Source organism: Heterocephalus glaber, unplaced genomic scaffold, assembly GCF_053883595.1.
Source record: "Heterocephalus glaber isolate CG9 unplaced genomic scaffold, H.glaber_assembly_v1.0 deba00001666, whole genome shotgun sequence".
In the NCBI taxonomy this organism is placed as follows: Eukaryota; Metazoa; Chordata; class Mammalia; order Rodentia; family Bathyergidae; genus Heterocephalus; species Heterocephalus glaber.
Window position 1 is genome coordinate 18,627,930 of NW_028258406.1, and position 16,096 is coordinate 18,644,025.

Here is a 16,096-nt window from a genome sequence, read left to right on the forward strand (position 1 = left end):
GTTCTGAATAATGCAACACATACTATAATATACATTTCCTCATTTAACAATTTAACAATTGCAAGAATGGAACTTGGCTGTTAAACGAGGAATGTCTGTGTTCATTATGTGTTAGGGAATTTCTGAGTTTCACAATAGAAACTTCTTTTTATACCTGACAGACCTCAAATTTACTTGGATTATTATTAGCAAATAGAGTTTTGGAAAAGGTTGAAAGGAGGCTTTTGAAACCTAAAAAGACAGGATAGAGAGCTATTACAGTATTGCTATTTAAGTAAGGATAGTGAATCACTTTTCAGAAATTTATATCAGAATTAGAAAAATACAGTTAATAGTTTTTGAGGAAGTAATGGAGGATATGTTACAGATGTTGTAGAGATAGGGTGGGAGGGAGATAGAAAGTAGAACTGCTCAGAAACTTTTAGAAAATGTAGATGTTCTCTCTTCTTGAGTATATTAAAATCTTTGCAGGTAGGGAGTTTAAAGGGAAATGTGGCATGTATGTTTAGAAAGTTTCCTCAGGGATTCTGTATGCTACCCTCCAAATGAGTTACTGGCATGTCAGAAAGTAGGAGTTTGCATTATAAAACAGTTGAAAACTAAAGCCAGATGTTCTAGAAAATATTAACTATTTTTCTTGGAGTCCTGAGGTAGAAGTGGATAGGATTTGGGGGGCAGCTTTAGTTTGTTCTGTTAGGAAAAGAGGAGGGAAGCTGGAGATGACAAATATATCTTCCTTTTATGAACAGTTTTGCCTAGGTTGGACCCAGTTAATTTTTTTTTCTTAAATTCATTTATTGGTACATTTTAGGTATACAACACATTTACATTTCTCTTTGGGAACTTCTACCTTTACATGATGCATCTTGGTTCTTATTTTTTCCCCATTCCTAGCCCTCCCTTCACCCCCTCCACCCTTCCCTATTTACAAAGACTTTATTTCCATTTATTCCATTTCTCAGCATTTTTCCTTTCCCTTCTTTCCTTTCCCCTGCCCCTTCCACTACCCCTACCCCATTGGACCTTTTCTTCCAATTTTGCATTATCGATTATTCATTGTAATCATTGGTACATTTTAGGTATACAATATAATGACATTCATCATTGGAAATCTGCACCTTTACATAATCTCTCTTGGTTCTTATTTTTCACCCTTGCCCAGCCCTCCTTTCAACCCCTCCATTCCTCCCATTTACAAAGATTTTATTCCTATTTTTCCATTTTCTCATATTAATTCCAATCCCTCCTTTCCTTGCCCCTACCCCTCCCACTTCCCCTTCCCCTTTGCCCCTTTTCTTCCTATTTCACATTACCTATTGTACGTTTTAGTCCTTATTTACACTTTCAGTTTCTCACACCAGAGAAACTATTCGGTATTTATACATGTGTGTCCTATTTATTTCACTTAAGGGGATCACCTCAATGTGCATACATTTAACTATAAATGTCTCTAATTTCTCATTTTTTATGGCTGAGTAGTACTCCATTTTATAAAAAACCCCACATTTTCTTTATCCAGTCTCCAGTTGATGGGCATTTGGACTGTTTCCAAGTTTTAGCTATCACAAACTGTGCTGCTATGAACATGGGTGCACATATATCACTGTGGTATGATTCTTTTAATTCTTTGGGGAAGATCCCCAGCAGGGGAATAGTGGGATCAAATGGGACTTCCAGTCCTAATTCTTTGAGGTATCTCCATACTGATTTCCACAGTGCTTGCACCAGTCTATACTCCCACCAGCAGTGGAGCAGGGTTCCTCTTTCCCCACACCCCTGACAGCATTTGTCATTGATTGATTTCATGATAGCAGCCATTCTTTCTGGAGTGAGGTGGAATCTCAGCATTGTTTTCATTTGCATCTCTTGAATGACCAGTGATGTTGAACATTTTTTCATGTATTTATTTGCTATTTCTACTTCTTTGTCTGAGAAACGTCTGTTCATTTCAGATGCCCATTTTTGGATTGGGTCTTTAAATTTGGGAGGTCTGATCTTTTTAAGTTCTTTATAGATTCGAGATAGTAGACCTTTGTCTGAGGAAGAGCAGGTGAAGATTTTTTCCCACATTGTGGGTTGTCTCTTCACACTGCTGGTGGTTTCTCTTGCTGTGCAGAAGCTTTATAATAAGAAGAGATCCTACTTGTTGACTGTTTGTGCCACTTCCTGGGCAACTGAGGTTTTGTTCATAAAATCTTTTCCTACACCGATGTCTTCAAGAGTTCTACCTAACCTCTGTTCCAATGGATCAGAGTTTCTATTTTAATATTTAGATCTTTAATCCATTTTGATTTTAGTTTAGTGCATGGTGAGAGATATAGGTCTAGTTTTAATCTTTGGCAAGTTGAAGCCCAATTTTTCCAGCACCATTTAATAAAGAGGCTATCTTTCCTCCAATGAGGGTGTTTGGCTCCTTTATTGAAGATGAGATGGCTGAGTGTGTCTGACGTTGTTTCTGCATCTTCTAAACTCTTCCACTGGTCCTCAGGTCTGTTTCTTTGCCAATATGATGCTGTTTTTAATCACAGTAGCTTTGTAGTATAGTTTCAAGTTGGGGATTGTGATACCCCCTGTCATGTCTCTGTTACCTAGAATTGCCTTTGCTATTCTGGGTCTCTTCTTGTTCCAAAGGAATTTTTGGATTGTTTTCTCAAGGGCCATGAAGTATGTTGCTGGGATCTCAATTGGAATTTTATTGAATCTATATAGCAGTTTTGGAAGTATGGCCATTTTCACTATATTAATCCTTCCTATCCAGGAGCAGGGGATGTCTGTCCATTTTCTGATATCATCTTCAATCTCTCTTTTCAGAGTGCCATAGTTTTCAGAGAAGAGGTCTTTGATTTCTTTCGTTAGGATGATTCCTAGATATTTCAGTTTTTTGGATGCTGTTGTGAAAGGAATTATTTGCTCTATTTCTCTCTCAGTGAGTCTGTGATTTATGTAGAGGAAAGCTATTGATTTTTGTGTGTTGACCTTGTAACCAGCTACTTGACTGAATTTGGTTGTTAAGTCTAGAAGACTTTTGGTGGAGTTCTTGGGGTCTTCTATAGAGAGTATCATGTCATTTACAAATAATGACAATTTGACTTCATTTCCTATCTTTATTCCTTTTACTTCTTTCTCTTGTCTAATTGCCGTGGCTAATGTTTCCAGAACTATATTGAACAAGAGTGGTGATAGTGGACATCCTTGTGTTGTTCCTGATTTTACTGTGAAGGATTTCAGTTTTCGACCATTTAATATGATATTGGCTATTGGTTTTTCATAGATGGCTTCTATCAGTTTGAGGTAGAGACCATCTATTCTCATTTTTTGTAGGGTTTTTATCATAAATGCATGTTGGATTTTGTCAAATGCTTTTTCTGTGTCTATGGAGATAATCATATGGTTTTTGTCCTTGGCTCTATTGATATAGTGTATTACATTGATTGATTTGCATATATTGAACCATCCCTGCATCCCTGGGATGAATCCCACTTAATCAAGGTGTATGATCTCCTTGATGATCTTTTGCATTCTATTTGCCAGTATGTTATTAAGGATTTTTGCACCTATGTTCATTAATGAGATTGGCCTGTAGTTCTCCGTTTTTGTTGCATCTTTCTCTGCTTTGGGGATCAAGGTGATGCTTGCTTCCAGGAATGAATTTGGGAGTATTGCTTCCCTTTCAATTTCATTGAAGAGTTTAAACAGTAGTGGCAGTAGTTCCTCTCTAAATGTCTTGTAGAATTCAGCAGTGAAGCCATCAGGGCTTGGGCTTTTCTTAGTTGATAAGTTTTTAATTACCTTTTCAATTTCATTGGTTGATATTGGGTTGTTTAGAATTTTTAGGTCTTCTTCGTTCAACTTTGGTAATTCATATGTATCTAGGAATCTGTCCATTTTGTCTGTGTTGTCCATCTTATTGGCATATAGGTTCTGGAAGTAGGTGTTGATGATCCTCTGGATTTCTGCTGGGTCTGTTGTAATTTCACTCTTTTCATTCCTAATTGCATGGATTTGGGCCTTTTCTTTCCTTTTTCTGATAAGGTTGGCTAAGGGTTTGTCAATTTTGTTGATTCTTTTGAAGAACCAACTCTTGGCTTCATTGATTTTTTGTATCATTCTCTTAGTCTCCATTGCATTGATTTCTCCTCTGATCTTTATAATTTCCTCCCTTGTATGAGCTTTGGGGTTGTCCTGCTCTTCTTTTTCTAGAAACTTGAGGTTCAGCATCAGGTTGTTTAATTGGGCTCGTTCTGTTTTCCTAATATGCGTATTCACTGCTATGAATTTCCCTCGTAAGACTGCTTTCATTGTGTCCCATAGATTTCGATATGTTGTATTGTCATTGTCACTTAATAGAAGGAATTGTCTGATTTCTTCTTTAATTTCCTCTGTGACCATTGGTTATTCAGAAGTGTGTTGGTCAATTTCTACATGTTTATGAAATTTTTCGAATTTCTTTTGCTATGGATCTCCAATTTCATCGCACTGTGGTCTGATAATGTACAGGGGATAACTTCAGTTCCTTTGCTCTTACTTAAACATGTTCTGTGTGTGAGTATGTGGTCTATTTTTGAGAATGACCCATGTGCAGCTGAGAAGAATGTGTATTCTGATTTTGTGGGGTGGAAGACTCTGTAAACATCTGTTAAGTTCATTTGTTCAAGAGTTTGATTGAGTTGTAGTATTTCATGACTTATTTTTAGTCTAGTTGATCTATCTATCTGTGACAGTGGAGTGTTGAGGTCCCCCACTACAATTGTATTAGTGCATATGTGACTTTTCATGTCCGTTAGTATTTGTTTTATATAGTTGGGTGCACTAGTATTTGGTGCATAGATATTTATGATTGTCATCTCTTCCTCTTTGGTTCTTCCCTTTGCAAGGATTTAGTGTCCTTCTTTGTCTCTCTTAATCAGTGTTGGTTTGAAATCTACTTGATCTGCCAAGAGGATAGCTACTCCTGCTTTTTTTCGGGTTCCTGTCACATGCAGTATTGTTTTCCACCCTTTAACTTTCAGTCTATGAGTTTCCTTTTGAATGAAGTGTGTTTCTTGTATGCAGCATATTGTTGGATTTTGCTTCTTGACCCATTTTGCCAGTCTATTTCTTTTTATTGGTATATTGAGACCATTAATGATGGTTATAACTGAAATGTATTGACTTATCATTGTCGTGACTTTTTCTTTTTGTTGGGTTCTCCCCCTTTATATTTAATTTCTTGTCATGCCAGATGGGTTCATTCTGCTTTGCTTCCTGGGGTTGTGATCCTCAATGTCTGTTCCTAGGCTATTGTGTAAAATTATTTGGAGTTCTGGTTTGGTATTCACAAAGTTCCTAAGGTGCTCTTTGTCATGAAAGTATCTTATTTCTCCATCCATTTTGAAAGATAGTTTTGCAGGGTACATCAATCTGGGTTGGAGGCTGTTTTCTTTTAGGGCTTGGAATATGTCACTCCAAGCTCTTCTTGCCTTGATGGTTTCTGTTGAGAAGTCTGCTGTGATTCTGATGGACTTTCCTTTGTATGGGATTTGTTTCTTTTCTCTAACTGCTTGTAGAACTTTGTTCTTCTGTTGAGTTTCTGGAATCTTAACAATTATATGCCTGTGTGTAGATTTTTTTGTTCAAGGCTATTTGGAGTCCTATATCCCTCACTTCTCTGTATGTCACGTTCTTTTCCCCTGCTTGGAAAGTTTTCTGCCATTCCTTCTGTGAACAGTTTTTTTATGTCATCTGCACTCTCTCTCTCCTGTTTCTTCTTTGACTCCAATCAGTCTTATGTTATTCTTCTTTGCGTTGTCTAGCAGCTGCTGGATTGATTTCTCGTGTTCCCTCATAAGTTTTGAAGCAATTTTTCTTTTCCTGGTCATTAATTGCAATCTTGTCTTCTATATCTGAAATTCTGTCCTCACATTGGCTCATTCTGCTGTGTAGCCTTTCAGTGGAGTTTTTCATCTCCTGGAAATCTATTTGCATCTGCTTTGTGGATTCCATGTTTTTCCTATGTTGGGATTCCATCATGTTCCTCAGCTCCTCTCTAGATTTATTAATCATGTCTTGCACTAGGAGCACAATTTCTCCTGTTATGTGAGAAATTATTTCTGATTTCGTTTTTTCCAGATCCCCTTTTGTTGCCAGTTCAGTGGGTCCAGGTGGTTGAGTATCAGAGTGTTCCATCTCATTTCCCTTTGGGGTTGCTGTAGGTGATCTGGAAGTCTGGTTTTCAAACTTATTTATGTGTCTTCTCATTTCCACTGGGGGGGGTGGGGGGGTGCTGTTTGCACTCACACAGCTCACCTCCTCTGAGCTGGGAGAGGTGGGACAGGGGCCAGGAGTGGCAGGATGGATGGCAGCCTGGAATCCCCTTCCTCTGGTTTCGGGAACAACGGGACAGATGGCAGCCCAAAAGCCCTTTCCTTTGGGCTGGCAGTGGCAGGAGGGATGGTGGCTGGGAAGCCCCTTCCTCTGGGCCGGGTGCGGCGGGATAGACAGCCGGACCCAGTTAATTTTAATACATGTAGGTCCCATTAATTGCATGTTTTTGTGAGGACTTAGGGTCTCCTAAAATGTCCTTAAGAGAAATATGAGAGTAGGCCATTCCTGGTGAACATATGTGGGTTTACACCCACACCACTTCAGTTTAATAAATATACTCAGTTCATCAATGGCTAGAAAATGTGAAACACTTAGTATAACGATACATGTGTTGGTCAGAATGAATGTGCGAGATTTTGTTAGGATTGATTTACTCAGATGAAAGATTGCTTTTCAGTGTGCCCTTATTAGATATAGGAAAGAATGCCTTGGCAATAAATACTACATTGTGTAGATCCTCCTTCTTCCAAATCATATATGCCCCCGTGTTCTGATTCCTCCATGGAAGATAACCCATGCCTAACACCACCTCTACTTAGAGAATCCTATTACAAATGGTAGTTTATCTTTTATTGGTCCACTGGGGCCGAAAAAAGTTGAGAACCATAGAACTTTTACAGTGACACATACTATAATGACTGTGATTTTCACATTTGTATTCAAAATATATCAAGTATCTACTTGATATCTAGAGAAGGAGAAGTAAATTTTAAAGACAGTTTTTTCCTCCTGGAAGTTGAGAGAGAACATCTTTAACACATTCATTCATATATATATATATATATCCAAGTGACTAAGATGAAATAATCACATCAAATTGCTGAAAGGTAAGAAAACAGTTGAATGTGCAAGTGCTAAATCAGTAAAAAGTAGCTAGAACATCTGAATGAGTGGGGTTTGTAAACTCAATTGTATGGGGGCTTGGCTAGGACAATTCCTTAAACCCTCATTTGATATCTTTAGGTCTTCTCTCTTAGACTCATCATATTACTCAGCTCTGACTCTTCTGAGTTTATGCCTGGATTGGATTTGTGTTTATGCCTTTTGTGGATTCCATCATATACCCTTGTAGGAAGTCACTTCTAGAAAGTTACAGTTTTTGAATCAGTATTGCTAATGATTTTTACTTAGTTTTATTTTCATAAATGATGTTTTAAAATTATAGTTTTAAACTTTTTGCTTATATAGAAATATAAATAGTTTTGTATTGATTTCATAAGAGCAGTCCTTTCTCATGTTTCTTATTCTAATGTCTGGAAAGATAGGATTTGGAGAAAAGCAGCAGTCTGGGATATACAGTCATCATTACATAAACTTGTCCTTAATCCTATGATTTTCAGTATGGTTATACTTTCCTAGAATACATCAGGAACCTCCTAGTCCAGACAATGCTGTTTTACTTTCTTCAGATACTAAATATATGTATTTTTCCCATCAGTAAATATAGGAGAAAGGGAGAATATCTAGAAATCAAACTTTTTCTTGAGTAGACTTCCAATCAATTCTGCTGTTGTTAATCCCTACCACACCTTGAGGTATCTGCTATCGCCAATTCATTTTTTTGGGGGGGGGCGGGCGGTACCGGGGATCAAACTTAGGACCTTGTGGTTGTGAGGCAGGCGCTGCAACCACTGAGCTATATCTCGGGCCCCACTAAATCACTTTTGAAGGGTTAAAAGTTCATTGAGTTTGCCTGTTGGTTTTCTCTACTGCTAGTTTTCCCATTCAACTTAATTCATTACTGAGCAAGTTACCATTTCTCCATTTGCTTTTCAGCTTTAAATTTTTTTCATCTGATTATTTCCTCTCATTCTCTTTCATTAGGTTTAAGTCTGTTAAGATGAGTTCATTGACTCCCCATTTTAGTGGGGTAGAGAAAGCATGAGTCAGTGTACCCATTCAGTTTGCTCTCTTTAATTAGGATTATTTACCTTTTAAAGATTTAGTTTAATTTGTGGTAGTTTTGTCATATAGAAGTTTTCAGTTTGTATGCATGTATAGTGTAAGCACTAGAAATTCTCCCCCCTTTTATGGATTCCATCATATACCCTTGTAGGAAGTCACCTCTAGAAAGTTACAGTTTATGAATCAGTATTACTAATGATTTTTACTTAGTTTTATTTTTATAAATGATGTTTTAAAATTATAGTTTTAAACTTTTTGCTTATATAGAAATATAAATAGTTTTGTATTGATTTCATAAGAGCAATCCTTTCTCATGTTTCTTATTCTAATAATATGTCGAGATTTTTTTTTATAATGTCAGATCATCTGTGGGTAATGATGTTTTTTGTTGTTTCTTCCTGTCTAGTGTTTTGATCTTTTATTTCTTTGTTTAATTGAGCTGAGACTTCAAGAACAATGCTGAATAGACATGGCGTATTTCTCTTGTATGTGCTTTTTAAGGGAATGCCTTTAATGTTTTATCATTATATATAATATTTGCGGTGGGTATTTTGCTTGTAGATGCCAATTATCAAATTAGAAAATATCAGGCCAGGGATTTAGCTCAGTGGTACCTCGCCTGCCTTGCAAGCACAGGGTCCTGAGTTCGATCCCCGGTACCAAAAAAAAAAAAATTAGAAAATGTCCTTCTGTTCCTTGTCTACTGAGGGTTTTTTATAATACAGTACAAATGAGTTTTTAAAATAAGAGCTTTTTCTGCTTTGATTTTGATTTTTCACCTTAGATTTATTAGTGAGGGGAATTGCATTATAGGTTTTCTAATGTTGACCAAATCTTGTAATATATAAGCTCAATTTAGGAATTATGAATTTTCTTTTTTTAAACACTCGAATTTGGATTGCTAATACTTCTTGATTAGGATTTTTGTATCTGTTCATGAGTAAAAATGGGTTAGAATTTAGGTTTTTGTAATGCCTTTGACAAGTTTTAATATCAGTGATATGCTAGCTTCATAAAATGTGATAAGGAATACTTCTACTTTCTCTATTCTAGAAAGTTTAAGTAAAACTTAGATTATCTGCCACCTGAATTTTTGGTAGAGTCCCTGGAAAAGTCAGAAAGGCTTTGTGTTTTCTGAGTGCAGAGATTTTAAATTACTGATTCAGATTCTTCAATAGTTGTAGGAATATTCAGGCTATATTTTTTGAGCATTGGTAATTTATATTTTTATAGTATTTTCCCACATGGTCTAAGCTTTCCAATTTATTGATATGAAATTACTTATAACAGTCTCCTATTATCTGTAATTTTTGTAGTTATGTCCCACTCTTCATTCCTTTTTTTTTTTGGTACTGGGGATTGAACTCAGGACCTTGCGCTTGTGAGGCAGGCAGCTCTACCACTAAGCTAAATCGCCAGCCCCCCACTCTTCATTCTTAGTACTGTTTATCTGTCCTATCTCTTGATCAGCTTGACTGGAGATTTGTATATTTTTATTAGTTATTTCAAGGAACCAGTTTTTAGCTTTGTGAATAAAACAGTGTAGTATTAGTAGTTAACTATCTTTGTTGCTGAGAGATAGTATCCACCCACAACTTAAAGGAGAAGAGATTTACTGTAGTTTGGCTTATATTTTAAAAGTTTCAGTCCTTCCGTGGTTGGTGCTCAGAAAGGCTGGCATGGCAGAGGGGCCTGCTCCTAGTGGAGAGGAAGGAAGCAGAGAGCAAAAGGAGGAGTGAGGATGGGAGATTAAATCTTTTCAGCCACACCTCCTGCGAGCCACCTCTTCCAGCCAGGCCCCACCTACTAACATCAAGTCAGCTGTAAGCCCTATTATCCAGTCACCTTCCTAAAGGCCCACCTGTGAGCATGAGGCTCTTGGGGGACATCTAGATATAAACTATATCAAACTGTATTTTACCTCTGTTTTCACTTTTATTAAGTGTTCATATGTTTATTATTTAGAATCATTGGGTCTTTTCTGTCTATTCTCTAACTTCCACCTTCTCTAAAACAGGTTGAGCATCCCAAACCTGAAACTCGGAAATCTGAATTTTTTTCATTAAGTTTATTGGTACATTTTAGGTACATAATACAGTTACATTCATTATTGAGAACCTGTACCTTTACATGATGTATGTTGGTTCTTATTTTTTCCCCATTCCCCTGCCCTCCCTTCAACCTCTCCACCCCTCCCTGTTTACAGAGACTTTGTTTCCATTTTTTCCTTTTCTCATTTCTGTTTTTTGGTACCGGGGATCGAAGCTGGGTCCTTGTGCTTGTGCAGCAGATGGTGAAACCACTGAGCTAAATCCCTGGCCCCTTTTTCTCGTATATTTTCTTTTCCCTTCTTTCCTTTTCCCGACCCCTCCCACTTCCCTTACTCCTTTAGACCTTTTCTTCCTATTTCACATTATCAGTTATACATTTAGATCCTTATTTACACTTTCAGTTTCTCACACCAAAAAAACTATTCGAGATTTACACATGTGTGTTCTATTTATTTCTCTTAAGAGTATGGCCTCAGTGTACATCCATTTAGCTATAAATGTCTCTAGTTTCTCATCCTTTATGGCTGAGTAGTACTCCATTTTATAAAAAATACTCACATCTTCTTTATCCAGTCTCTAGTTGATGGGCAGTTGGGCTGTTTCTAAGTGTTAGCTATTACAAATTGTGCTGCTATAAACATGGGTGTGCATATATCGCTGTGGTATGATTCTTTTAATTCTTTTAGGAAGATACCCCGCAGAGGAATAGCTGGGTCAAATGGGACCTCTAATCCTACTTGTTTGAGGTATCTCCATACTGATTTCCACAGTGGTTACACTAGTCTACACTCCCACCAGCAGTGGAGCAGAGTTCCTCTTTCCCCACAGCCCCACCACCATTTGTAATTGGTTGATTTCATGATAGCAACCATTCTTTCTGGGGTGAGGTAGAATCTCAGTGTTGTTTTCATCTGCATCTCTTGAATGACCAGTGATATTGAACATTTTTTCATGTGTTTCTTTGCTGCTTTTACTTCTTTGTCTGCGAAGTGCCTGTTCATTTCAGAAAGTTCTTTATAAATTCTAGATAGTAGTCCTTTGTCTGAGGAACAGCTGATAAAAGTTTTTTCCCACATATAGGTTGTCTTTTAGCACTGTTGGTGGTTTCTCTTGCAGTACAGAAGCTTTTTAATAAGATGAGATCCCATTTGTCGATTCTTTGGGCTAGTTCCTGTTCTACTGAGATTTTGTTCATAAAGTCTTTTCCTACACCAATGTTTTCAAGAGTTCTACCTAACTTATCTTCCAGCAAGTTTAGTGTTTCTGTGTTAATATTTAGATCTTTAATCCACTTTGATTTTAGTTTAGTGCATGGTGAAAGATATGGGTCTAGTTTTAATTTTTGGCACGTTGAAATCTAGTTTTTCCAATACTATTTATTAAAGAGGCTGTCTTTCCTTCAGTGAGGATGGTTGGCTCCTTTGTGAAAGTTGAGGTGGCTGAGTATGTCTGGAGTTGTTTCTGCGTCTTCTAATCTATTCCATTGATCCTTGGATCTTTTTCTTTGCCAGCACCGTGCTGTTTTTATCACAGTAGCTTTGTAGTCTAGTTTCAAGTTGGGGATTGTGATACCCCCTGTCATATCTCTATTGTCTAGAATTGCTTTTGCTATTCTAGGTCTCTTCTGGTTCCAAATGAATTTTTGAATTGTTTTCTGTAGTTCTGTGAAATATACTGTTGGGATTTCAATCAGAATTGCATTGAATCTATATAGCAGTTTTGGAAATATGGCCATTTTCACTGTATTGGTTCTTTCTACCCAAGAACAAGAGATGTCTTTCCATTTTTTTATATCCTCTTCTATCTCTTTTCAGAGTGCTGTAATTTTCAATGTAGAGGTGTTTTACTTCCTTTGTCATATTGATTCCTAGATAGTTCATTTTTTTGGATGCTATTGTGAAAGAGATTGTTTCCCTAATTTCTCTCTCAGTGAGTGTTATTTGTGTACAAGAAGGCTATTGACGTTTGAGTGTTTACCTGGTATCCAGCTATTCTACTGAATCTGTCAATTAAGTCCAGAAGTCTTTTGGCCGAGTTTTTTGGGTCTTCTATGTAGAGTATCGTGTCGTGAGCAAATAATGACAGTTTAACTTCTTCCTTTCCCATCTTTATACCTTTTATTTCTTTGTCTTGTCTACTTGCTGTGGCTAATATTTCCAGAACTATGTTGAACATGAGTGGTGATAGTGAACATCCTTGTCTTGTTCCTGATTTTAGCGTGAAAGCTTTCAGTTTTTGACCATTTAGTATGATGTTGGCTGTTGGTTTTTCATAGACAGCCTTTATCAGGTTGAGATAAAGAACATCTATTCCAATTTTCTGTAGGGTTTTTATCATGAATGAGTGTTGGATTTTATCAAATTCTTTTTCTGCATCTATTGAGATGATCATATTTTTTTTCCTTGGCTCTGTGTATTAAATTTATTGATTTACATATGTTGAACCATCCTTGCATCCCTGGGATAAATCTGACTTGGTCAATGTGTATTATCTTCTCAGTGATGCTCTGTATTCTCTTTGCCAGTATATTATTGAGGATTTTTGCATCTATGTTCATTAGTGAGATTGGCCTGTAGTTCTTTCTTTTGGTTGAGTCTTTCCCTGGTTTTGGAATCAAAGTAAAACTTGTTTCCAGGAATGAATTTGGGAGTATTGCTTTACTTTCAATTTCATTGAAGAGTTTAAAGAGTAGTGGCAGTAGTTCTTCTCTAAATGTCTTGTAGAATTCAGCAGTGAAGTCATCAGGACCTGGGCTTTTCTTTGTTAGTAAATTTTAAATTACGTTTTCAATTTCACTGATTGTAATTGGGGTGTTTAAAATTTTTATATCTTCTTCATTCAACTTTGGTAATTCATATGTATCTAGAAATCTGTCCATTTCATCTGTGTTTTCCATTTTAGCAGAGTACAGTTTCTTGAAATAGCTATTGATGATCCTCTGAATTTCTGCTGGATCTGTTGGACTTCACCTTTTTCATTCCTGGTTGCATGGATTTGAGCCTTTTCTTTTGTTTTTTTTGTTAAGGTTGGCTAAGCGTTTATTGATTTTATTCATTCTTTTGAAAAACCAAGACTTTGAGGCTTTGACTTTTTGTATCATTCTCATAGCCAATTGCATTGATTATAATTTCCTCTTTTGTACGAGCTTTGGGTTTGTCTTGCTCTTCTTTTTCTAGGAGCTTGAGGTTCAGCCTTACGTTGTTTATTTGAGCTCACTCTGTTTTCCTAGTATGGGCATTCACTGCTATGAATGAAATCTGAATTTTTAAAAATCTGATTTGGGGGTGGGTTCTGTCCTGAGGATTAAGCCCAGGGATTTGTACATGTTAAGCAGCACTCTCCCACTGCACTGCATATTTTTAGCCAATAACCTGAAACTTTTTGAGTACAAACATAATGCTACATATGTGATGAGTAACAGTCAAAACACAACTAAAAGTATTGTGAAAATTACCTTCAGGCTGTGTATATAAAGCATATATAAATCATAAATGAATTTTGTGTTTGGACTCGGGTCCTATGACCAGAGATCTCTTTACATATATTGAAATATTTTTTCAAAAGTCAAAATTCAAAATGCTTTTGGTCCCAAACACTGGGACAAAGGATACTCAATTTGTATAAGCATTTAAGATTGTATATTTTTCCTACCCTTTTGTGTTTGTGTATATGTATATATTATAAAATTGTTAACTGACAATTTCAGTTCCCAGGAAAGTGTCTCATTGTGACTTTCTTTTTATTTGGTACTGGGGATTGAACTCAGGACCTTGCACTTACAAGGCAGGCAGTGGCACTGCAGAGCTAAATACCTGGCCCCCTCATTGTGACTTCTAAATAGCCACTGTCAGTTGTCCCTGATTTCATATTATTCACCATGTCAAACAATATGATTTTGATATGTACATGAGAAAAAGCATACTAATGTTTTAATGTCATTTTCTTTCATGTAGGATTCCCCTTTATTTGATCTTATTAAACAGTCAAAAGATCAAGAAGGACCAGCTGAACACCTTGAATCTACTTGTCCACTCAACCTTCCTCTCCAAAATAATCACACTGCAGCTGATATGTAAGTAGGATATATATTATGTTGTCCATTCAAACTGCAGACTGATTTTGAACGTAAGGATAATGCAAGGTACTATATAGAAATTGTAGAAAACTGAATTTTTGTATAAGACATTTTTCCTGCTTTTATGAATTAGGAATGTAAGATGCATGACCTAAATTTTAAAGTTATGTAAAGGAATACAAAGTGCTACTGAGTCACATGGAATTGGTGTAATGAGGGGCAGTTTTCACAGCAAAAATGGCAGTTTAGATGGACCTTAAAGATTAAATAGGATTTTAACATGAAAATTGGAAAAGAGGAGACAGAATAGTGTTTCAGGAGCCAGAACCAGAAATACCATGTACCCATTATAGCCAGAGAGGGCAAAAACATTGTCCAGAGAGTACAGATCAGTTCATCTGGAGTGAAGCATAAGATAAATCAAGGGAGTAGTATGGAATGTGGATCAACACAGTTGGCTAGTGCATGGTAATAATAATGGGAGAAGACAGCGTAGCTAACATTTATTGAAGGCTCATTTGTTCTGGGCAGTTACCTACATACTTTAGATTCATGTTTTTCATTTAATCTTCATACCACCTCTAGAAGGTAGTAGTTATTTCTGTCAGTTACCTATAAAGTAAGAATTAGAGAAATAAAATAACTTGCCTAAGGTCAACAGAAATCCAGCCGAGCAATCTGACCCCAAAGCCCATGTTCTTAATCGGTCTAGCTATATTACCTTTTATAGAAATGTGCTTATTGTTATATTTCTCTTTAGTTCTGTGTAGGAATTGGTATTACAATGTTCTGTGATTAGTACAGAGACCATTTTCCAGAGATGTCATTCAATGCTAACTTGTATTTACAGTATTTCTGCATTCATGTAGAATCTGTATTCATTTGTTTGGTAGGCAACACTTTTACATAAAGAAGTCAAGCCTTATTTTTTCTTTAATTCAAGATATAGTTAATCTTTTAAGTGCCAGGAAGACAGAAATAAAATGAATGGCCTAGGTCCTTCCTGCTCATAGTTTTACATTCTTGAGAAAGGAGCCAATGAACAAGTAAACTAATACATAAGTTGATTTTAGATTATAACAAGTGCTATAAATTAAATGAACAGAGTGATATGAAAGAGAGAAACTGAGAGGATGATAGAATATTTAGGAACACTTTCCTTTTTCTGATGAGGTGATATTTTGACCTGAAGGACAAGTGGTTGCTAGCCAGGCAAAAATCTTCATCTTTTAGGGCAGATGGAACTTGGCTTGTCTGAGGACTAGAAAGAAATCCACTGTGAATGGGGTATCTTGAGCATGAGGATAATGGTACAAGAAGAGATTGCAGACATATCCTGGGGTGAGATTTTGTAGTTTACCATAGGACATAGTAAGGAATTTGGACTTTATAAGGAAAATGGGAAACCTTTTAAGCAGGAATACACCTCACTATAATTTGTATTTTTAAAGTACCTCTCTCTGACTGCTGTTTGAAGGTACAGATGGGTTTGGGGAACAGAAAGGATCAGGGCAAGAAAACTAGTGGGGAGATCATTTGAAAAGAGGGATGTGGGTGAGTTGGTCTAAGATATAACTTTAAAGATAGAAGTGAAAGATTAGAGATGAATTTAATTTAATAGGGTTTACGTCAGATTTGAGGAACTGGGAAAATGGAGATGTAATTTCTGGGTTTTTTACTTTAAAATACTAGATATAATGCG

At 36.5% G+C, this 16,096-nt stretch overlaps 1 protein-coding gene across 1 annotated transcript in view; it reads left to right on the forward strand.

The window, feature by feature from the left end:
* Rb1 (RB transcriptional corepressor 1) overlaps positions 1 to 16,096 on the forward strand; it is a 166,241-nt gene that overhangs the window by 132,413 nt on the left and 17,732 nt on the right. The window contains exon 18 of the mRNA XM_004844186.4: positions 14,273 to 14,391. Coding sequence (XP_004844243.1) covers positions 14,273 to 14,391 — 119 coding nt within the window. The remainder of the gene's footprint in view (positions 1 to 14,272; positions 14,392 to 16,096) is intronic.